This window comes from Aedes aegypti, chromosome 1 (genome assembly GCF_002204515.2).
Source record: "Aedes aegypti strain LVP_AGWG chromosome 1, AaegL5.0 Primary Assembly, whole genome shotgun sequence".
Classification (NCBI taxonomy): domain Eukaryota; kingdom Metazoa; phylum Arthropoda; class Insecta; order Diptera; family Culicidae; genus Aedes; species Aedes aegypti.
Window position 1 is genome coordinate 299285368 of NC_035107.1, and position 25876 is coordinate 299311243.

Sequence of the window (25876 nt, forward strand, 5' to 3'; positions counted from 1 at the left end):
TTAACATTAAGCTTTACCAAATAATAAAATTTAAGACAGTATATATATAAAGACAACCTATTTTTAAACATATATAGTATATATAAACAGCCTATTTTTGAAGAAGGCAAATAAAAAAACGAAAAGATATACAAAATGCGTTCAGAATTATCGAAGTGATTGTGCTATTTTTCCCCGAATACGTTTTCCCGAATGACTTGTTACCTCGAAAAGTGGTGACGAGAAAGAACGATAAATAGTCAAAAGAAGGAAGTGTTCTGTCATTCTCGGCTAAACACATGTTGGCAAAAATGCTGAGGACGGTAAAACTCGAAAGAACCGCCAATTAAATAAAGAAGGGTGCATATTAGACGGTCAGATCGTTCACCACCCTGAAATGTATAAAGTTACGACAATTATGAGTGCTAAAAACTTTTCGGGGAAGTGGGCTTTTCAGGGAAACGGGATATTCGGGGAACTGGCATTCGAGGAACTGGCGTTCGGAGAAACGAATTTCGGGGAACCGACATTCGGGGAAAAGTAGCACAACCCATCGAAGGAACTGCAGTAATCGATTTCTCTTTTCGCTGATAATTTGAGCAGATCAATGTTGTCGATTGCCGCCCTTTTGTCAGTTGGAAACAAAAAAGTACTTAATAAATATACCTCCAATGAACAGCCTATGCATACAAGAAGGCAAAATTTATTAATATTTTAAATCAACACTTTTCATCCTGATAATTATGGTTACATTATATTTAGAAGAAAAAAAAATTAGAAACATTAAAAGAAGGTTAAATTTGTGCTAAATATATAAAAATCTTCAGTGCAAAAATTTGTTCCAATAGCGAATCTCAAAAGAAGAATTAATATTTGAAAGAAGGGTAATTTTTGGAGAAATAATAAAGTACTTTTGGCAATAACTTTCCTAATATGCATAAATTTATTCAAGAGCGAATGATTGTTGAATAAGGTGTTATATTGTATCAATTGACTCCAAAACAAGCCTGACGTCTTAAGAAAGATTGAATGGATACGTAAAAACGAAAAATTGAGAAATTCTTGAATTCAGACTCATTATGCCAAACGACTATTATGCCAAATGACCATTATGCCAAACGACCTTATGCCAAACGACTTTATGCCAAATGACCTACCACCGATCTGACATACCATAGAAGACAAATTGCATCGGAATCGAGTTGCGGAATGGCCCGGAGATCGTAGAAAGATGTGGGGCATTGATGACAATGGAGCTTCACTGAATGTGATGCATCGTACAAGGTGCCAGTCTCCTTCTAGCCAGACTACCAGATGGATGTTGGCATCAAACAGTGTGGTCTATGTTGCATCGGACGGATTTCTCATATATTTTGCTCAGACGACCTGACGATAAAAACAACATAAATAATCAATTTGCCTTGGCAACTCCGGCAACAGGCAAACAGCAAAACTCCATGCATGCTTGATAATCTTCTCAATATCAATATGAGGCTCTGCATTGTTTTGTTTTTACATGGGATTTTGACTTTTACTGGCCTTGTTGTTTACTAATTTTATGTAAGAGTGAAAGAGAGCGGATGATTTTTGTGCAGAGCCCCATTAATATCGTTAATAAATATTAATATTTTAATACTGGATCTAGTGTCCTGCCCCATGGTTTATCTTTTCTAATAGAAACAGCAACGTATTCTACTTGTGATTGAAAAGAAAAATTTAAATATTTGAATTCAATGCTATCACGAATCCCGATCAAAACTCCTCCGAATGACGAATCCCTATCTTTCCGTATTATGTTAAATTGTGGAATACGAAAATTTTTTGACGTTCCTAACCGTGTTTCATTCAAACAAAAAACATCAATATTAAAATTTGTTAACAATGCCTTCAACCTATCAATTTTGGGAATAACACTGCGGCAATTCCATTGTAAAATATTCAAATTATTGTTATTGTTTAAAGCCATTAGAACGAGAAAAATGAGACAATGAGGGGAACAAATGAATTCAATTTATCCAAAATAGAGACTAAAAATGGTAAAATCATTTTAATAATGTTTTTTCAAAAATCACTTAATCCCAAAAAATCAACAAGTTTCTCCAAAATTTTCAATCTTGAATTATTTGAACTTTCGTAATTTTGTTCATTAGAAATATTGTTTCCTTCATGATTATTAGTTTTGGATGAGTGATCAGTAGTGTGGGACAAAATTTAGATTCTCGCCCCAGTCCACTTTTTGAATTGCATTTAGGTCCCATAACTATATTTTAGCGCCAGCCGTTCAAAGTTTGTATGGGATTTACTATGGGAAAACTTACTTTTGCAAAGAAAAATTGCCAGAGGTCGCCCATTGACCTCTTTAAAAATTCTGTGCTCATACCTCGATAGGTATTTTTACGATGAAGAATATTGCTGAAGACTGCGCAACAATCCGACACTTGTGCAAAAAGTTATTTAATGAAAACCTATTGGCAAGGCGACGTTGATTAACGCGTAAAGGAATAACAATAATAACAAAATCGGTTAAAATTTCCGAATAGTCTATGCTTAATAACTTTTTTCACAAGCATCGGATTGCTTTGCGGTCTTCGGCAATGTTGTTCATCGTAGAAATACCTGTTTAGATATGTATTCAGAATTTTTATAGAGGTCAATGGGCAACCTCTGGTGATTTTTCTTTGCAAAAGTAGGATTACCAATATACACTCCCGTGCAAAAGTTTGGGTTCCCCCCTCAAAAACATACAAAAGTGTTCTGTCCATATCTCTGTGATTACACGTCCCATTGAAACTCTTTAAGCCGCATTCGAAAGGCAAAGAGTTATTCTTACTTCGTATGCATTTTTCCAAAAACATTTTTTGAATTTTGAATACTAAATTTTTACCTAAAGTTGTGACATTTTTCAAAAAACACACTGAAAAATCATATTTAATTTCCTCAGCATTGGGTCGACCAAAATTTTAAATCAAAGTGTCATTAGAATCTTAATCTTATATTCTTTGAAGAGACCCCACGAAATTTTGGCGGAAAAATCTGGAAAGTATTCAAAATCAATGAAACAGTCAGTCAAGTCATCGTGCAAAAGTTTGGGTTCACCCCTCAGTATGATGCAAATCGTGCAAAAGTTTGGGTTCACCTGAGCCGCACGTACATCATTTTTGTCAATATCTCTGCCATTTTTCAACCGATTTTAATAGTTTAAAGCTTTATTGAGCGCAAATAATGGCGTGTACATGATTGGTTTGAGATTTCACAGATTTAAGTCAGTTTAGGTGAACCCAAACTTTTGCACGATACACCATACTGAGGGGTGAACCCAAACTTTTGCACGATGACTTAACTGACTGTTTCATTGATTTTGAATACTTTTCAGATTTTTCCGCCAAAATTTTGTGGCGTTTCTTCAAAGAATATAAGTTTACGATTCAAATGACACTTTGATTGAAAATTTTGGTCGACCCAATCCTGAGGAAATTAAATATGATTTTTCAGTGTGTTTTTTGGAAAATGTCACAACTTTAAGTAAAAATTTAGTATACAAAGTTCAAAGAATGTTTTTGGAAAAATACATACGAAGTAAGAATAACTCTTTGCCTTTCAAATGCGACTTAGAGAGTTTCAATTGGACGTGTAATCACAGAGATATGGACAGAACACTTTTGCATGTTTTTTAGGGGGTGAACCCAAACTTATGCACGAGAGTGTATTTTGGACCCCCTGGGCCATTTTCCTGCAAATTTCCCAGTTTAAATCGAAAGACCAACTCAATTCGCATGCCATTTGAAAAGATAGGACTATTCCGCACACATAACCGTTTGTACATAGATAATGTGTTTATTTTATCTGAAATCAATTTAATTTAATCGATTCATCCATGCAACCGTTAAAACACGTCAGAAAATTTTCAAATGGAAACAAAAACGTTTTTCATATTTCTGCACTAGAAGCGTAGAATTTCTTCGGTTTTCCATTGTCAATCGATTGATTAGACTATGGGCAAGCATATTATACAACCAGTGTCGTAGACTTTGTCGCCAAACGATAAAAAATGCCGGGGGTCCAAAATATATACTTTGAGGGTCCAAAATGTATTGGTGTGTCCAAAATAATGAAAAACAGTGCTTCACAATTCAATTATTTTCGACATTTTTTGGATCCTACATTATCGTATGGGCATTTTTATCTCATAGGGGAAGTTTTTCTCTACATTTTGGCATGTTCTTTGACTTGGTTACGCTGTGCAATTAATTGATTGGGACAAAAACTAAAATAACTTCCTTAATGTGTCCAAAATACGACCGTTATCCTAAGTTTTCCCATAGTAAATCCCATACAAACTTTGAACGGCTGGCGCTAAAATATAGTTTCTCCGATCGAGCTGAAATTTTGCACAGTTGTTATGGGACCGAAATGCAATCCAAAAAGTGGACTGGAGCGAGAATCTAAATTTTTCATATAACCGTGTCCTAGGCTAATGATCAGGATCAATTCTTTGAAAACCAGGAATATTAGCCTACCGGTGATGATGGTGAGAGCTATCAAGTAAATACCGACAACTCGGAGGAGTACGAGCTTGCTGACCCAACTACCGCCGCGCTCCCTTCGCAAACAGATAGACGCGATAGACCGCGTCGTTGTCTTCAATTAGAACTGTGTACGTCGCTCTCAGTGTGGCGGCAGCAGAGGCCATGTGGATCAGTGGCATACTGGAGGATCTGCACGTTGTTACTAATCCGGTGTGGTGAGAATTTTTGAAGACAATCGTAGATGTGTGTGCATGACCAAGAACCTGGAAAACAACGTCGTATTCTTAAACTGAATCAACAATCAGGAGGGTTATAAATATCAAACTTTCACCCTGCTTGTTTCATTCCAAACGATCCATCAAGCTGTATCTTTATCTTTAATCAAATAGTTCTACCGTTGTAAACTTCGGAAGTCAGAAAAATCTACCCTCAGACAATAAAGGGTAAAAAGCAGTGAATCAGAGTGTTTACGCTGCCGAAGGGCTAAACTCGCGTTATGCAACCAGAAGAGCTAGAATTCTTCACGTAAAGCTGTTTTGGAAGGAGAAATCCGTAGAGACTTTTGCGTTTTTGGATGACGAATCGGATATGAACGTTAGTCGAGGAAACTACTGCAGAACAGTTAAGCATTAACGACCACTCCCGCTTTGCTTAACCTGGACCTGCAATGTGATTCGGATTCATCTGGAAATATCTGGAGAAGGGAAAAGCGAACGGTTCCCTCTAAAAGAAGTAAGAACGGTTTCAAGCCTAAATCTTCCGAATCAAACGCTGAAGTACGGCGAATTAACGCGACGATACGCTTATCTTCGGGGCTTGAACGAATTTCACGTTGCATATGTGCGAATGCCAAGCCTATCAGAAACTTCACGTCTGTCTTGTCAAACTATAATTGACCGTTGAAAGCATCGGGGTTTCGTCAGAAAAGGATCTGGAGTCGGAGAAGGATAAACGCGCTTGCCGAATTTCAGAGGATACCACGAAGCACATCTCAAATAGATTTGAAACATGGCTGCTGTGTCGCCACGAGTATCTGGAATTCCCTAACAGTCTTCCTCCAATGGCCTTGCGTCGTTTGAAATGCTTTGAAAGGAGAATGACGAGTGATCACGAGCTACGAGCAAGCTTACAGCAACTGTTAAATCACTAGGATGCTACAGTATCTGCACCAGTCTATAGCGAAGAAGAAATGAACAATAGATAGGGTAAGTGTACCAGTTATGGACATAGTGGTTTACTATTTTACCATACGTAATTACTTTAATGACTTCAAATTTTGAAAATTTTTGTTTGTCGTGGTAGTAAGGTTTAAGATATATCTTGATGTTAAAGCATTCAAAAAGACTTAGCTTCGAATTTTATAAGTATACTGTAAAAGATTTTGCGAGAATCTTCTTCAGAATTAGGTAACAATTCTTCCTAAGATTGAGCGAGAATCGTGTGCTGGAATCTGTAATAAACTTTTCATAAGAATATTGTCCAACATTCTAAACTACAACCCTGTCATGGAATCTGTAAGGATGTTGTCCAGGATTTTATTATAATCCTACCTAGTTATATGTGAAAACTATGCTTTAAACTTCGTGAGAATTACGGCATGACGACATGCTGCGTAAATTCCTGCGTAAATTCTTCTTCAAGTTGTTCTGGGGTATGGTAAACCAACTTCATCATCAACTTGTTTCAGCCTAAAATAAATTCTTTATTCTTTATAATTAAGGTGAAGATGAATCGAAAACAAACCTCATATTTTCAAGAGCACAAATCCGGAGAAACAAACATCCATTTGAGCTGAAAATTTAATCGATTGGTCACTAGCTGGTGTTGACCAATCGATTAAATTTTCAGCTTAAACAGATGTTTGGTTCTCCAAATTTGTGCTCTTGAAAATTTAAGGTTTGGCTTCGATTCATCTTCACCTTAAACTTAACTGGAGAAATATAACAATAACACATCATGATTATTTCCGCAAACCAAAAAAAAAAAAAAACATTTGTTTGACAGAAAAAAGTAAACAATGAAATTCGACTGTTCGTCACGGCATGCTGAGGATATATTTGTTGAATTTACGCTGTAATAGAAAGAAGGGTGACCAAATTGGAGCTGAATTGAATTCTTAATATGAATAACTACTTAATAAATCATTTTCTAGTTTCAAGATTTAAGGCCAGTTTGCTACTGTCAAGAAAAGGAATCGCCTATCCCGATGCGTGGAAAATTTCTCCCAAGAAATTGTCAAGAAAATCACTTTTTTCTGATCGCAGTACGCAGTTGAGAAGAAATGTCACTTCAAAGGGGGCTCTCTGTAGGAAATTTCTTGACCCTTTCAGTCAAGAAATTTCTTTTCTTTTCTTGAGCGAAACAGCATACTTAGCATTATGGTAAAACTGAACCTAGTGCGTTTTCTGTAAAGAGGTCCGAATTCCATATCCAACACCCCGTTGGATTTTGTTTTTTAAATTGGTACAACTTTACCAATTTTATCTACGGACAAATATCCTGCAGATGCTTCCAGCCATCGTTCAATCAGCTTGCCTTCCTCCATCAGTAAAATTTTTGAAAAGGTCATTTTGAACAGAATGATGGCCCACATCAACGAATATTCAATTTTTGCCAATGAAAAGTTCGGATTCCGACATGGACATTCGACCACTAATCAACTTTCACGTGTAACGAATTTGATTCGTTCCAACAAATCTGAAGGCTATTGTACTGGTCTTACTCTTCTAGAGCATTCGACAGTGTTTGTGATGAAAGCTTGATTGTCAACTTAAAAAACTTTAATTTAACAACATACACTGTTAGAGTAATCCAAAGTTTTTTGTCAAATCGTACTCTTCAGGTTAATTATAAGTCTGAAAGATTTCTTGTAAGAGCTATATTATACAATATTTCACATCTGACTTGTCTGAGTTACCTCAGGGATGTCAAAAACCTTCTTTATTTGTGGGTAAAACAGGCCTCTCCGCCATAGGACGAAGCTTACGTGTCATCTGTTGTAGATTGCAAATATTTTGGATAGTTTTTCCTCATACTAGAAAAAATGCCGTAACCAAATGGCCATAAACAGACATGCCCGTATGCTTACTTCCAGAAGTGTAGTACGCAGAGAACGACAGGGATTTCGGACTTTATCTAAGTTAAAGAAAATAGCATTTTTTTATACGAAAAAACGAAAACATATGAAAAAGTTTTATTCTGCTTCTGCTATCTCAGCGTGTTGTTGCTTCAGGCAGCCAGTTTCCCGCCGTTCGTTCGTACTTTGCAGTTTCAATTATTTGATTTCGCATTCTAGAGCATTCGTGTGCTTTTCTCTTTAGTTTGGTTACTCACATTAAGTTGCCAGTGTTCGGTGTACGGATATGTGAACTAACATGTACACATGTATGTATTTTCTCATCCCCGTCACAATCAAGTAGGTCATGATCAAAGGGACAAAATTGGATTTTCTCCTGTCGACGTTTTCACCAGCGCCGCCGCCGCCTCCTTTGCCGCGGTTGTGCACGTGTATGTGTACAATTATAATTTTACCGTCACCGAGGGAATACTTTGTGTGTTCTTGCGGTTCGTGAATCTAATGAATGTTCCTCGAAAAAAAAGTTCTCCTTGTACGGAAATACCTCAGACTTAAAAGGGCTTACCAAACCTCGACACTCTCTCTCCTTCTTCCTTCCGTCAAACTGACACTTTAATTATTTACTCTTACAGCTCCCTAAGCAGCTTGACTGATGGCTGTAGCACAGACAAACAGACTTAATAGGGACGAAATTTCCATTGACTAACCTTATACCGCTCATTACAAATGTTATGTATTTCACACTTCACAACCAGAGGCGCGCAAATTGTTTTCTGTCGTGTTTGACGTTTTTCACTAGCGCCTCCTGCAGGCCTCGGTGCACATATTGTGATGTTAATAGTGATGGTGTGAATTAAGCGACGGATTTTCAAAAAAAAATCCAAGTTTTACATCTGTTTGTCTGTGACTGTAGTTTGGTTCGTTGGGGGTGAGGAAGGGATGGATCGCACTTGAAAATTTGGCTTCCACGCGAATAGACGACGCTACGCGACGGATGACGCCCGCATTTATACAACCGGTGTGGCGTCTCCCCGAGAGCATAGAGGCAGAGGAACCACGACTGTCATCGTAGTAAACACACTCACCGGTCGGTTGCCTGGATGCTGTATTTTCGGTCGTTCATCGTAGCAGTCGTCGTCAGGCTACTTGGATCGGTGATGGCGCTGATGACGGTGGTGGATTAGCGGCCAGCAGTGACGGCAACAGAAGCAACAGCATCAGCAGCACTGTTCCTGTCAGAAGCAGCGAGGCGTCGGAGTGGAATGCTATGAATAAATAAGTGAATTTGTTATTTGGATACACGTTCAATGTGCTTGGCAGATTTGCGGTGAATGGATTCTCAGCGTAAATAAAAAGGTATCACAAATCACGGACGAGTTTGTGCAGCAGGTGGAAATGAGGTAGCTTGGAAAAAATATATTGTGACAAACGACCACTGGGGAAAAGGCTTATGGCGCAATTTTGGTAAAGTTTGTTTCGTTGATGGGGAAGGAGACAGTGGTGCTCAATTCGCAAGTACCCGAGTCTCAATTATGCCATGCTGAATTAATCCTTTTTCATCGGCTCTCGCCCCATCTTGTCTAGCGTTTTCTGTAAATCTTATGAAAATGTGATAAGGGTTATCACACTTGCCATGACCCCCCCCCCCTCTCTTTGCTGCTCTGTGTTAGACTATTACAGTCAACTCTCCCTTACTCGATATTCCGTATCTCTATATCGAGTTTGCGAATCATAGTGATAGTTGGTTTTCATGGAGCTACTAGTTTCGGCGCTGCAGTCTTGGGTAATCAAAACGACTGTTTTAGATTTTTCCCGACGTTTCGACTCTAATCCGAGTCTTCTTCAGGTGAGGTAGATGGTAAATTGGAGCTTTCACTTATCATTTTTCTACGAGACGAATATTAGCTTGATATAGGTTACTATTTTATGTTTCAGATTTCGATAAAAAGAAAAAAAAACATCACATACAAGAGCTCCAAAAAACAAAATTGTGATAGAATTTTTAGCACAATGATAGAATTTTTAGCATAATTCCTATACAAAGTAAATGAAATACTTGAAGCATTACTAAACAAAACTTGAGCTTGAGCTTGAGCTTGATTGGCCGCCCGTGGATGCTACTCCAGTATCGCCAGATCAGCTGCACTTACACAAGGAATCAACCGAATGACTGCTTGGGACTAACAGGCATCCTCAGTGTATAAGTGCTGGTGATCTTCTATTTTTTAGGCGACAATGGTGCCTGCCACGTCAGAATGCAGACCAATGTGGGGAAGGGGGAGGAATTGATGATGCATTATACTGGCTCCCACGTAGACCATATATACCACTGCATCTAAGCCAGTTCATGCGGGAATGTATGGATTAGGGAAAGGCATGGCAAAGAGGTTTGCTTTTGTGGTTAGCAGACTGCCTATGTATCAGGCGTAAGGAAAAGCATGTGCGTGGAAGAATGGAAGCGTTAGGGAAACGGTTTCTTGTCCGTCTCTGGTTCTAGCGTTTGCTATGAACGAATAGTTTGAGTGTGATAGATTTATAATGGAAGATAGAAGCAACTGAGAGATATACAACAAAGTACCAGGAAAGGGACGGGCCTGGGATCGAACCCATGACCTTCTGGTTATGAAGCAGAAGCGATTGCCATCAGACCACCAACCCCGTCTCATTGAAGCATTACTAAACAAAACTGTGGAATAATTCGAAAAAAAAAATTTGATTGTAGACACAATCGTGAATTAATTACGGATAATTTTAAACATTCCTGACGGAATTCAAATTTCAAAACAAAAAAAGAAACTCAGGAAACTTAGATAATGAAGCAAACAGTAAACGATTGAAATAGCATACTTGTTGCTGTAATTCATGAACAGGTGGATTTGGCGATAGGGAGTAGCCACTTATGTTATCGCTATTGATAAATGATTATCGTCAAACAAAGTTCAAGTATTAATTTTAAAAAGGTGTTTTTTTCATGGACCAACGTCGTGTAAAAAAGAACAGTGTCAAAAGTTAATCAAAAATTTCTGTAATGATTTCTAGAAAAACTAGTATTTGCACCTGGACGTCCTGGATGAGTTTCAGACAAACTCTTTGAATTTTTTTATAGTTCTTCTAAAGTTTATCTTTCGAAGGAGTTTTGATGGTGTTCTTTCAGAAGCCATGATTAGGATTCCTTCTATAGCCGTGAATTACTGCAGCAAATTCATAAATAATTTATTCAGCAGATCTGTCATATATTGGTTCAGGTTTTCACCAAAATAAGTTAAAATATTTTGACCAACAAATTTATCCCAAAGTCGGTTTCTAAGTTTTGCCAAAATCTTATTCAAAACATTTCACAGAATTTGTTTTACATTCTCGTTACACCTTACTGAGGGGTGAACCCAAACTTTTGCACGATGACTTGACTGATTGTTTCATTGATTTTGAATACTTTCCAGATTTTTCCGCCAAAATTTCGTGGCGTCTCTTCAAAGAATATAAGATTACGATTCTAATGACATTTTGATTTAAAATTTTGGTCGATACAATGCTGAGGAAATTGGAAACGATTTTTCAGTGTGTTTTTTTAAAAACGTCAAAACTTGAAGTAAAAATTCAGTATAAAAAGTTCAAAGAATGGTTTTGGAAAAAATACATACGAAGTAAGAATATCTCTTTGCCTTTCGAATGCGGCTTAGAGAGTTTCAATTGGACGTGTAATCACAGAGATACGGACTGAACACTTTTGCATGTTTTTAAAGGGGTGAACCCAAACTTATGCACGGGAGTGTATTTGGGTTTGATTATTTTCCGGTCAAACGCATCACGGTTGTAATGGTGCCGGATATCGATATATTTTGTCCGGGGGTGTGTATCCGCCGTTCCGCGCAATACGAATTGTGCTTCGTTTGTCGCAGCGAAACTCGATCGGATCCTGTTCACCACACTGTGAAATGAGTTCTCGTCAACACAGAAGAATAGGCCATATACTCCGCCGCACACGTAGAGAATGATACGGTAGTCTGACGCTTACAGATCTGTGAGCTATAAAACCCACTGCGTCAGAGAGCGGCCATAGAACTGATCACAGTAAGCTTGTTGGTATCTCTAAATGATCTCACTACTGTCACTTACTCACAAGATGCATTCATGCTGCCTCACTTGCGAACCGACACTTGCCTGGGTAAGTTGTATAAGCATTGTGTGGAGGGTGATTCCTTTCCGGTGATTATCTAAACTCCACATTGGCGATCCTACCAGTTTTCTACTAATGTGTAGAAAGATGCCTGGTTTTTTATTTGATATTCTATCAATGGGAGGAATCACCCTGCAGTGTTGCTAAAGTGGAAAAGTGAAAATCAAAAGTGCAGGCTGCAGTGTGGTGGCCCCTATTCAGAATCGTTTTACGCTCGTGAAAAAAAAAGTGAATGCAGAAAAGAAAACTCTAGAAGGAGCATTGGTGTGCGACCACTTACAGCGTGTTGTTTGCCGAGGGAGAATATGAGCCTCGGCAATGTCCGCTGCGGCAATGTCGCTACTCGACAATTCGTCGATGTTGTTGTTTTGCTTAGCGCAAATGTCAGATCGAACGATATAGCGTGTTGTTTACCCTGGGGAAAGACGAGCCCGGTAATGTCCGCTGTTGAGAACCGAAATTTTGACGATCTTGTTGTTTTGCTTGCTGCAAATGTCAGATCGGTCGCTTACAGCGTGTTGTTTGCCGAGGGGGAAGACGAGCCCTGGCAATGTCCGCTGCCGAGAAGCGACAATTAGTCGATCTTGTTGTTTTGCTTAGGGCAAATGTCGATCGGACGATTATAGCGTGTTGTTTGCCGTGAGGACAGACGAGCCCCGGTAATTTCCGCTGTCGAAAACCAATTTGTTGACGATCTTGTTGTTTTGCTTGGTGCAAATGTCAGGTCGGACGATTATAGCGTTTCATTTACCGTGAGGGAAAACGAATCCCGGCAATGTCCACTATCGAGAGCCGAAATTGCGATGATCTTGTTATTTTGCTTGGTGAAAATTTTAGACCGTTGCCGTGGGGGAAGACGAGCCCCGGCAGTATATGATGTCTGATAGAATTGAGAATTTTGACAAACTTGTTGTTTTGTTTTGTACAAATGTCAATTCGAAATCCTAGAGCGCACTGTTTGTTCTAGGGTAAAAGACTCCGCATTGTCCGTCGTGAAAAACAGATTCTTAGAGCCTGTCATTTGCCGTGTCAGATGAGACTTTCGGCGATTCAATTGTTTTGCATTGTGCAAATTTCAGATTGAAAGTACAGAGCGTATTTTTTGCCGTAAGGGGAAGAAACCAAACAAGTTATATGACGGCATGAAAGCATGATAATTGTTATTTTTTTCTTTGAACAAATTGTCAAATACGTGTTGTTTTGTCGTTAGGTACGTCATGGAAATGTACATTGAAGAAAAGTTGGAATATGCCGACAAATGATTAAAATTTAATTAATAATTTGAGTATGCTGGATAAGCAGCACTCATTGGTGGTAGTTGTTTCTAACATAAAAAGGAGTCATGACTCATAGAAACCCTGAAATAGGCGATAATAAACTCACAAAGAAGTTGGGGCCCAGATAGCCGTAGCGGTAAACGCGCAGCTATTCAGCAAGACCATGCTGAGGGTCGTGGGTTAGAATCCCACTGGTCGAGGATCTTTTCGTGAAGGAAATTTTCTCGATTCCCAGGGCATAGAGTATCTTCGTACCTGCCACACGATATACACATGCAAAAATGGTCAATCGGCAAAGAAAGCTCTCAGTTAATAACTGTGGAAGTGCTCATAAGAACACTAATCTGAGAAGCAGGCTCTGTCCCAGTGGGGACGTAACGCCAGAAAGAAGAAGAAACTCACAAAGATGTGGATAAATTCCTCTCTAGCGCAAAATTTAAGTGGCATGGAGAACTGACCTTCAAATATTTCTCGCAATGGATTGACATTTTTCAGAAAAACCAAACCGAAAAAGATGAGAGTATAAAAATTGTTCAATTTGTTGGACCTCGTAACGAGTGAGACTTGATATAAAATATCTGTATGACTGAAATAGCACGATTAATTGAGGTAAATAACTTTTTATGAAAAGTTTCATCATCAATCATATGACAGTTCCTATCTTAAACGACGCTTTAAAAAAAAACAAAAATAACAGCACAGTTTATGCCCAAAAAAAACTTTTAGACCAATAATATCCATATTTAATAGAATAATACAGTGTTCTCAAAATATGTAAGTATAATAATGAATAAGAAGAGCTTTTTCAAAATGAACACGGAGTCTAACTATCCGAGATTTTGTGTGTCTTATGTCGTTTAGGTCGATGAGATACTATATATAATATGAACAGTTTTGAAACAGTTTTGAAAGGCAATGAAGATGATCAAAACAAATGAATGACTTATGTTTTGCAATGTTCTTTAATTTTAAAACATGTTTTGAAACTATGTCCATTCATATTTTTTTAACTACAATTTCTTTGGAGCAGAGGGAGAATGTGAGCTATAGAACCCACTGTTTCGGAGAGTGGCCATAGAACTGATCACAGTAAGCTTGTTGGTATCTCTAAATGATCTCACTACTGTCACTTACTCACAAGATGCATTCATGCTGCCTCACTTGCGAACCGACACTTGCCTGGGTAAGTTGTATAAGCATTGCGTGGAGGGTGATTCCTTTCCGGTGATTATCTAAACTCCACAAGATCCAAGATACTGCTCCTCCTCTCAGCAGGAATACGTAGCCAATTGTTCACTGTCATCCCAGTGCTTCGGTCTAGGACAGTTGATGAAACGACTAAGAAGATTCACGGCGAAGAGGATATTCGGACGCATACATTGTGTCAGGTACATCAAGCATAGAACGGCTTCTTGGTACGGAACATTCTCCATCCACTCAGCCTCCTCCGCAGTCTTGGGTGACATCTCCTTGGACAGCTTTTCGGCTACGTTCGTCGGAGTTGTGACGGGCTTCGCATCTTGCATACTATATCGACGCAAAATGGAATCGATGTATGCTCTCTGGTTCAACGACACTGAACGTTCCGTACGGGTGAAACGGATGATCAAGCAGCTCATCGCAGGTTTCTTATCCTTCATCCGGAATGTACTGCTCAGCTTAGCCTTCAGGTAATTCTTCAGCGCAGCAAATCAAAACGTCGTCCACGTAGATTGCGACGAACAGGATCTCCCTTCTCTGATCCATTAGTACAGACATGGATCAAACTTCGATTGGATTAATCCCAGCTTCTCCAGCGCGGCGTCCGGGTTGGTGTTCCAGATCCGACTTGCTTTCTTGAGACCGTAGACGAAACAAGGCGGATGCTCCATGCAAATCTCCTCCTCTAGATGGCGCTGAACGAATACTTGGAGATTGTACTTGATCGCCAAGGCAAACAGGTACCGCAGTGAACTGTGACGAACAACTGAGGCCTTTCGCTGCGAGTATTCCCTGATCACCAACCGTGCTTTGTAGTGGTTCACATTGCCACATGCGTCGTTCTTCGTCTTGTAGATCCACTTGCACTGGATGGCGAAAAGACTTTCCGGTAGCCCCGTCAACGTCCACGGCGTTCGAAGTCGTCTTTGGACAATGCTTCTTGGTGCGTCACCGGATCATCGTCGCTCCTCCTACCTTCGGCTTGTGCTACGGATTCCGTCATCTCGCTGGATCTGCTCAACAGTATAACATCATCATACTTGCTTGGTAATCTCTATTCCCGACCGCTGCGCTTCAACACCTGTGACAGAGGTGGATTTGAAGATTGTCGCGGTGGGAGCACGGAAGTCACTGCAATCATTGAATCTGTGGATGAGTCGTTTTCACTGTTGCTAATTGCATTGGTTATCTCACAATCGGTGAAAACTCATCGTCACCTTCGATGTCTTCCTCCAGCTCGTCGAGATGCAGTTATAGCGGAGCTGCTTCGGAGAATAGCGAAACTACTTCTTCTATGTCCAGTAGTACCAGCATGCGACGTCGTGGCTCTTCCTGCTTCGCTTCATTTTGGTTGACTTGATGATGATTCTTGATTTCGGATCGTACAACCTGTACCCCTTGGTATCTTCGTCGAAACCAGCCAGAATACATTCACTGGATTGCAGTTCCCACTTTTTCCGCTTTTGCTTCGAAACGAACGCCATGATTTTGGTTCCGGAAAATCTAAGGTGGGACAGGTTACGTTTCTTACCGGTCCATGCCTCCTCGGGTGTGACATCGTGGGCACGGGTTGGAGATCGACCCATCAAATATCCATCATTTAAAAGCGCTAATGGCTGCTCCAAACACGATCACTTTCTGGTAGGGATCAGTTGATTTGATGTTTGGCTTGGGTTGTTTCATACACGGAGAAAATGAAATACTCAAAAGTGAGTGCATTCCACTCAATTCCGGGGGTTCATGCTATCGTAACCACGGGAGCCACCAGCCAAAACTCAGTCTGACGACGCGCAACACGCATCCATCCGATCCTAGAATAGCTAACAGAATGATTCTGCATTTCAATACTTCGCTAAGTTAAGCCTCGTGTCGCTCTTCAAATGCACCAACACATACAGGATACCATCTTGCGAATCACAACACGCATCACTCACACGCATTGTGTCACGGTAAAAAGAAGCAAGGTATTATACTCCGAAAAATGACACTTGGCAGTGACGTCATTCCTATCGCAAACTCGAACGAGTGCAAAAGAAAGCAAGGCCTGCTCTCCTTTACTATCCTCAAGGCCTCGTGCTTGAGGATAGGAATGACGACACATGTTTTGATGGAAAATCGTTGTTTACACATGGGAATAGCCTACCTTGTTGTGTCTACCGTGACATTGTGTATCATTTTGCATTCTGATGGAGTGGATCAGAGTAGAAGTGAATAGTGCATTCACCGATACGCACACATTCATAGCTTTTCCCACTGATGATCATTGCAATCATCATCGCTCATTAAAATTTGGTTCGAAAGCGAAGCACTCTAAGAACAAACACTGCAGAAAGATATACACTGAAAAACATTCATTTTTATCTACACTTACTCATATCTACTACACATGCGTTAATCTAATTTTGAGTTGATGGGGTAGAAGTTGTTTTCATTTGCGGCTATGCGAAAAACATACCTACTGACTAAGTTGTTTTTACTCAACCGGCAGGACAAATTACTCAGTACTTCAGTACTATTGCACTTACTCAAATTTGAGGTAACGCACAAAGGTTCGGTTTTTGGGTTGGTTTGCTCTTCGCTCTCTGACAACAATAGAAGGAGCGAATGGAATAGGTAGAGAAAAATAACTCAAAAGTACGTTAAAAAATACTCAAATATGGGTTTTTTGTTTTCTCCGTGTATTGAACGGACACAAGCCAAACGTCATAGGGACTGATCCCTAACAGAAAGCGAGTCTGTTTGCGGCAGCCATTACCGCTCGTAAAAACCTGGATACGGCTGTTGAAACTTCGAGCTTCCACCCAGAAAGCCTTCGAAAGTCCTGCTTCGAATAGCAGCATCGATCAGCAACAGCATACTGTTCGCTCGCTCCGCCTGCTGTTCTGCTCGGGAGTTTAGTCGTTCATTCTCTGGTGACGTATGCCGTGCTGTTTAAGGTACCCTTCGGAATCACGGTTCACGTACTCCTTCCCGTTGTCGCAGCGTAGCGGCTCGATATCCATGCCAGATTGTCGCTCGACCATTACGTGGAACTCCTTGAACACCTTTAGGACTTTCGCCTCGGATTTGGATTTGAGGAAATACACCCACATGCGCCGGGATTTGTTGTCTATGAAGACAATATAATATCGACTACCTTACTTTGCTGACGCCATGGTTGCCGCTGTGGTTTATTTTCAAACCATCGACCAAACCATCGGCTACCCACCGTATGCTCTTGATATTCGGCCCAACCTTCGATAATCTTACAGCTGATGAACAACCTAGCGCGCTGTTCGTGTCTGTTGGGGAGTTCGCAATAAGAACATCTTGTTCGGTTGACGGTTGTAATGGGCTTCGATCCCACGACTCCCAGACGTACGCTAGACTGGGCGCGTTAACCAACTACGCCACAGAACGCGTAACGATTCTGAAGAGCAATCGGCCAACCTGAAACCAAAGTCCGTCATGACCCCATATTCACAACCCTGCACCTCCTTCGGCTCTCTGAGATGCCCCATTCGACTCTGTAAGAGAATATTAAACAGCTGCTATTAAAGCTTCTTTTCAATTTGTTTATTTATTAAACCTTAGATTCTTCCAGAAAACTGGGGCCTAGATGGCCGTACCAACAAATGCGTAGCTATTCAGCAAGATCAAGCTGAGGGTCGTGGGTTTGAACCTCACCGGTTGACGATATATGAATGCAAAAAGGTCAAATAGCAGAGAAAGCTCTCAGTTAATAACTGGGGAAATGCTTAAAAGAACACTTAGCTAAGAAGCAAGCTCTGTCCCAATTAAGACGTAACGCCAGAAAGAAGTTTACCACACACTCCTAGATAACGTTGCATGATGTTTAAAAAATGCCCAAAGATTTCCCATGTATTTCAGAATGAGCTTCCTGAAGATTCAGAATGCATCAATCCAGCTTCCGAGAAGCTTTCTACAGATCGCATTAAACTGCTGTTGAAGAGTTTCTAATTGAATATCACCATTTTTTACTAAATAAACACCTTCCGTAGCAAGAATCAACAGTTCGAGAACCACTGCCGTTCACCACCGAATCGAAAAGTACAATTTTAATGGAATAAGCGCACGTGACAGGTTATGGGAATTGCGGAAAATTGTGGCGAGAATTGCTCCTGGCTGGTAATCCGAATCGGAAGTGCCCCAGGAGATTTGTTGTTACTCTCGTGCATCGAACGTCCCAGACTCATTTCGATGCTGGCTGTTTTTTCTTCCGCACATTATCGCAAATAGGTTGTCTGTCATCGGCGCTACCATGCGTTCTCCTCCTTCACAGTTTTCTCTTCGAACTGCTTGCTTGCTGCGCCTTCCGTTAGGCAAACAGCTGCCACACCATGTTCTATGCATAGCCAGCGACGAGTTCGAAATCGAATTTTCGCCTGATGTCGTGTTTGCTTGCGCCGCTTTCTTTGGCATGGCACACTTCCTTTTCCTCGACGCCGCGGCGTTGGTCGCTTCTGCCGTGTTTTATGTCAACCCATTAAAATTTATGCGACGCTTGTAATCGCATTCGCGGGCTGAATTTGTTTCAATTTCGAGCAGCAGGGCATGCACTCTCACACTCTCCACCAGCACCAAGTGGGGCGCGGTTGACGACATCGAGTGTGAATTTTATGTGCTACTGGCGGTGCAGTGGGATGAGGATGACCTCCTCCTGCTGTCAGTAGGGGTATGCGATATGCATTTTTTTCCATGTCGATATGAAATGAAAATATAAACAAAATTCCGAACACTAGTAAGAACGAAACATGAAAATTTCGGTTTTTTATTTTAGACGAAGCGAAATTTGGATATTGTTTTGCAGAATATCCAGATTTTTACACTTTTAAAATTAACAATCATTTGACATTACATTTCTAGAACAAACTATATTTTTTATAGCTTGACCAAAGCAAGCTAAGCATTGGAAACATTGTTATGTTCACATATAAAAGTCAACAAGATTGTGTTCTTGGAAATGAAAATTTTATTAATAGTTATCGGTTGTCATTCGATGTTCATCCTGGAAAACATGTTCGGCCACTTTTAATTTAAAGTCATACGCTAATCTCTTTTCTAAATCCTTGCCAGCTTTTTTAACCTCAGTAATATGTTCTTTGAATCTAATTCCTAGAGATTGTTTTGTTTGTCCTATATAGATCTTATTACAAGGGGGGCATGAAATTTTATATACTCCTGCTCTATTCAGTTTATTAATTTTATCCTTTGTTGATCGATCATATTCAAGTTTGTAGTTGACAACTGCTGAAAACCAAATCTACTGCATATTTTCGAAATTTCTTAGCCAAAGGCTTTGTAATCTTGCTATCAAAATTCACCGCTACTCTTACATATCTATTACTGCTTGTATTGTACTATTCCTATATCCGTTAAGCCTAGCCGTCTAATGGTGGTAAGCTTCATCGAAGTTACGACGCCAATCGCGTATCATCCTCGATTTTACCATAGTAAAATCGAGGATACTACGCGATTGGCGTATTAACATCGATGGAGCTTACCACTATAAAAGATATAATCCAGCTCTTTCTTATTTCACTTAAAGGAAGGGTTTGCATTCTATGTATTATATGATGAAAAGCCGCCATTGTATGTTGATAAGTGTGGTTGGGGTCCTTCCTTAGCCGAGTGGTTAGAGTCCGCGGCTGCAAAGCAAAGCCATGTTGAAGGTGTCTGGGTTCGATTCCCGGTCGGTCCAGGATCATTTCGTAATGGAGATTTCCTTGACTTCCCTGGGCATAGAGTATCATCGTACCTGCCACACGAGATACGAATGCGAAAATGGCCATTTTGGCAAAGAATGCTCTCAGTTAATAATTGTGGAAGTGCTCATAAGATCACTAAGCTGAGTAGCATGCTCTGTCCCAGCGAGTACGTTAATGCCAAGTAGAAGCAGAAGAAGTGTGATTGGAAGTACTCGGAATAACTCGCATAGTATAAGTTGGCTTTCGGTAAAAAGTTCAAATTTAAAGTGGAACGATTCCCTATTAATTAGCAAATCCAATAAAGGTAGTTTATTATCCTTCTCCTGTTCATGAGTAAATTTTATATCTTTGTGGATACTGTTGATTGCTTCTAAAATTTTGGGCAGGTGATCCTTTTTAATAATGCTAAACACATCATCTACAAATCTCCACCAACGCTGTGGTAACAAATCTTTCTTTTTCAAAATGCTCACAAATTGGCCATAAACAACTCGCTCAAAAACGGAGACAACAAATTTCCCATAGGTGCACTTCTTGTCTGTTCATATATTATATTTTTTTCTTCGTAATTCGGCCAAACGGCATTCGGCCAAATGGCCGGACACCCCCGTTCCACCCCCTTAGATGACCACGTAGTTTATGGACAAACACCTTGTGCGAGAACGACACGAAGCAGAAATCTACGAATAAAGAGAGTAAAGCAAACCTCGAAAAACCAACCCTAGTGCTCTATTTGTGCTTGTTTTTTGTTGTTTTCAATGAATGCCCTCTACAATTCCAACAGTACAGCAGTAAAAAGGCATGCTGTTCAGAATACTGCAAGATAACGTCATAAGGGATGATTCAAATATTACGTAACGCAAAATTTGCCAATTATTAACCCCCTCCCTCGATTCTATCCCATTACCCCGAATGCCATTAACTAGAATGTCACTACACCGAATTCCATATCCCCGAACGACCCATAACCCCGAATGACAAATGGAAATGTCATCATTGATATCATGTCAAGATAATTGTAAATTCGGGTAAATAGTATTCGGGGTGATGGAATTCGGGATGGGGGTAATGGGGTAGAGACTCTATAACACTACCCCGAACGCCACTACTCCGAACGCCATTACCCCGAATAGGTAATTACCCCGAACGCCACTACCTCGAATTGGTCACTACCCCGAATGCATAACAATTTGAGACTTATTCTAGTTAGAGAGTGGGGGAATTCCTTATAAGTATTTAACGAGTTTGGCACAACAATGTGTTTTTCAAATATTACAAGATAAAAAAGCAGCTATTTTTTCAGCAAATAATTTTTACACACTAAGTTTTGTTTGGTTTTGTCCTATAATTTTGGTAAGATTCGCACAGCCACATTGCAACGCTCTGAAGAACAGCCTATTTCAAAAAGAAGGGTGAATTCACTATGAAAAGGGCAGCTATAATATGCACAAAATTAGGATGTAGTAAAGTCTTTTTAAAGGTTTTGTTTTGTAAGCGATGGTAATGAGATAGTCGCTGCAAGTCTTGTTCTATGGAACCCGCTTTAATTGTGATCAAATACATAAGCCTGTCTGTTTTAATACAAGACGATAAATGAAAGGGAAAATTTCTGATTAGAATTATAGTAGGATTCACTTTAGTGAATGCCTTCAGGATATATTCCTTTAAAAAAAGTTGTTCTATGTAGAAATATTGATGACTAGCTTATCCAAGAAAAACTTGAAAGAACAGTCTATTTAAGAGAGAAGGGCAAATTTCTGGTGAAATTTTTGCAGCTATGACGTTGATGATCACTGTAACAATGTGATGCTGTGGCACAACCTATATTCATAAGAATGGAAAATATTTGTTGAAAAACTAAATTGAAATATAAACACCACCAAGACGTCCAAATACCGGTGACCACGCAGCTGTTCAGCAAGACCATATTTATTTGGGTTATGGGTTCGAATTCCTCCGGTGACGGATCTTATGCATTGAACGACTCTATGACACTACCCCGAACGCCACTACCCCGAACGCCACTACCCCGAATTCCATTACCCCAAACGCCACTACCTCGAATGGGTCACTACCCCGAACGCCATTACCCCGAATGCATAACAATTTGAGACTTATTCTAGTTAGAGAGTGGGGGAATTCCTTATAAGTATTAAATGATTTTAACTCAACAATGTATTATTCAAATATTATTAGATAGAAAATGAGCTAGCTTCGGCAAAAAAAAATTACATACTAAGTTTCGTTTGGATTTGTCCTCTAATTTTGGTGAGATTCACACAGCCACACTGCAATGCTCTAAAAAACAGCGTATTTCAAAAAGAAGGGTTAAATTATTATGAAAAGGATACCCAGGTAACATTGGAAGCTGAAAACAGTTTATTCAGCTGAAAAGGGGCTGTTTGAACAAAATTTTAGCTGAATAAGCTGTTATTCTGCTACCAATGTTACTTGGGTAGCTATAATATGCAAATAAAAAAAGGATGTAGTAAAGTATTCTTTCGGACGCTGCTACCCACTTCCTTCACTAATATTTTTTTAGATGTCGGTCTACTAGCATCAGAATCTTCCCAAAGATTTTGTGGCAATGAAAGATCATACTGATTTTATCGCTGCAAGTGTTGTTCTATGGAACCCACTTGAAGACCAACCTGATTCTTGTATTAAATTTAAGCACTAATTTCAATGAATGCCTTAAGGGTATCCCGCTTTTAATAAACTTAGCTGTTCCATATTAAAATATCTATGACTGGCTTATCCAACTAAAACTTGAAAGAACAGCTTTTTAAGAAAGAAAAGGTAAATTTCTGGCAAAATGCTTGCAGCTATGATGAGAATAATCACAACGTGATTCTATGCTACAACCTGTATTCATAATACAGGGAAATCTTTGTTTAAAAACATAATTGAAATATGAACACCAGCAAGGACTTCAAATACCGGTGAGCACACAGCTGTTCAGCAAGATTAAATGTTATGGGTTAGAATTCCTTTGGAGACGGAGGACATTGATTGCATTGACAATTTCCTTGACATCCCTGGGCACAGAGGCACATGTACAAGAATTATAAATTGACAGTAAATAAGAGGTATATTTTATTAAAAGCCCATTCACAAATTTCATAACGACCAAGGGGTGGTTGTCAAAATATTACAGCTGGTTGTCGAAAATGGCTATTTTTGGTGTTATGAATTTTTTGAATGGACCCTTGAATTGGGTAAGCTAAGCTAAGGAGCAGGTTATGTAGCAGAAAAAAAGAAGAAGACAGTTGCCATCAGAATATTTCGAAGGAATAGCTGGCATATGAAAGAAGGGAAAATATATGATGATGATGATGAATTGTCTCCAACAAATTTTACGCACCATTAAGTTTACATTAGAGACGCATACACGAATGATCAATCTTTTATAGCAGTATGGTCAACATGTTTTGTCCGCAAAACAAGGAACTACATTGTATCTCATACTATTCGGGGTAATGGCTCATTCGGGGTAGTGGCGTTCGGGGTAATGACCCATTATTCGGGGTAATGGCTTTCGGGGTAGTGACCCATTCGGGGTACTGGCGTTCGGGATAGTGGCGTTCGGGGTAATGGGATGGAGCCGCATTGAACATTTCCTTGAAGTCTCTAGACATGTACAAAAATGGTAAATTGACAAAGAAAGCTCTCAGTCAATGAGTGGCTTATTTTATGAAAAACCAATTCACAAACTTCGTAACGCTGAAGGTGACAGAAAAAGTTGTGGGTAATTGTTCTCAAAATGTTACAGCCCATACACAATATGTAGAATTTTCATATATAAAATGGTACGAGGTGGTGGATAGGTGTCAAAAATGGCAATTTTTGGCGTATTGAAATTTGAACTGCGAAAGTGTCCACTGAGGTGATAAACAGGCACTGTCTCAGAAAGAATGAGAAGAAGATAGGTGCCATCAAGATATTTCGAAAGAATAACTGACATATAAAAGAAGGGAAAATATATGATAAACATTTTACCGAGGAATTTTACGCGCCATTAATTACCAGTTTTCATTAGAGACACATTTTTGCCCAAATTAATATAATGCACTGTATCTCATACTGTTCGGGGTAATGACTTTCGGGGTATTGACCCATTCGGGGTAGTGACGTTCGGGGTAATGGCATTCGGGGTAATGGGATGGAGCCGGGGTAGAATCCCCTCCCTCCCCCACATTACTGCTTTTTTATGGGAAATTTCAAATTTTTATATGCACCCTTGAGGCAAAACGACCCACGGTGTTGTTTTAGGATATTTGCGAAGTAATTGGGGGCGATTTTTCGTCAAGGCCTGATAGTTGGGATCCTTAACATATAATTTTACGAAACAAACTCCATTGAAAGTGTCTAGTTTTTTTCTAGAATATTCATTGAAACCCCGAGAAGTCGTTTTACCCTGGTAGTACATTTTACCCCAGGTACCCTTAGCTTGGATCAGAAACAAACGCGTGAAGAGAGCTTACTACGATTAAAGTTGCGTCGTGATTGTTTTTACATTCATTTTGCACGTCAAGCACGACAGCAAAACGATTATGGTAGGCTGGAAAGAATGGCACGCTACTCTTGTCCGTGTCAGGTGATACATTCATGGCTGCAGTAGAATGTATTAGTAGCAACCCGAATGTCACAAATGAATGTTTTGAAACCTCCTGCATGTGAATGTAACAGCGATGCGACAAATGTACTATACGTGTCACTGCCAGCACTGCAAGAAGCCCGGCCATCTTCGCCGGAATTGTAAGAAGCTGCTTGCCTCCAAGTCGGGAGAAGAAATTAGTTCTAAAAGTGAACTGAAGAACGAAGGGACCAAAGCCGCCCACAGGGTAATCGACAGTGGGGCAAGTGACATGACCGGCGACAAGTCGTTTTTTGAGGAGCTGCGGGAATTTCCTGGCGGTTGGATTACAGTAGCCGATGGCAAGAAGGTGCAAATCCAGCGGCTGATCATCGTTGATGCCAACAGCAAAACGGTGCGTATTAGTATGGCGAATGTAGAGTACGTGCCTGGGCTATCTAGGTACTTGCCTGATTTCCATTTGCATGCTGGCACAAAAGCAATCGACGGTGTGTTTCGACGATACGATCTGCCGAGTGGTCGATGCTGCTGGCAACGTTGTTGTTATAGGTGATAGTTGGTGAACTTTTTACTACTGCGGCGAATCTTCGTTGAAGGTCAGCGAAGGTCATCCGCATCTGGTGAGCTGCCATTGGCCAACACCAGTGGCATCGTCGGTTGGGCGGCCATCGAGCAAATCAACAAAGAGCAACTGGCGAGCGGTGTAAATGTGAATGATTGCAATTTAAAATTAGTAGGTATGTGAGTGCGTGCACACAGACTTGTGTGGTACGATGAAGCAAACGATGCCGAGCGGTAATCGGTACGTGATGCATATCGTGAACGACTATAGCAGATTTACCGTTACGTATCTGCTGCGAAATAAGATCGAAGCTGCACAGAACTTGAAGGATTATGTTCGCTGGACCACGAACGTTGCTGGACGCCGGACTCGACAAGCGTTATTGGGGCGTAACGGTGTTGACAGCGACGTACCTGCAGAACCGTCTGTCCTCCCGATCTGTTCCTTAGACTCCGCATGAGCTTTGGAGGGGCCGCAAACCGGCCTTAAGTCACCTGCGGGTTTTCGGTTCGCATGTCTACGTGCATGTTCCCGATGTCAAGCGTATTAAGATGAACGGAAAGGCAACGAAGCTAGTGTTCGTCGGATATTCGATCGAGCACAAGAGCTATATTTTTCTCGATCCGAAGACGGAGTTAATCACGATAAGCAGAGAGGAAAAGTTTTTTGAGCTCGGAAACGGTACATCTTCCGTCGAGATTCCGATAGCTGTGTTGGATTTTGTAAGCAGCCGGAAGTGGACAGCGAGATAAAGCTGATGCCTTTAAGCAGGAG

At 40.2% G+C, this 25876-nt stretch overlaps 1 protein-coding gene across 4 annotated transcripts in view; it reads right to left on the reverse strand.

The window, feature by feature from the left end:
- Positions 1 to 7660: 7660 nt before the first annotated feature.
- Positions 7661 to 25876, reverse strand: part of LOC5568377 (cubilin) — a 245578-nt gene continuing 227362 nt past the window's right edge. For all 4 annotated transcript variants that reach the window (XM_021838243.1, XM_021838241.1, XM_021838242.1 and 1 more), the window contains exon 9: positions 7661 to 8846. In XM_021838243.1, coding sequence (XP_021693935.1) covers positions 8719 to 8846 — 128 coding nt within the window. In that variant the 3' untranslated portion in view covers positions 7661 to 8718. The remainder of the gene's footprint in view (positions 8847 to 25876) is intronic.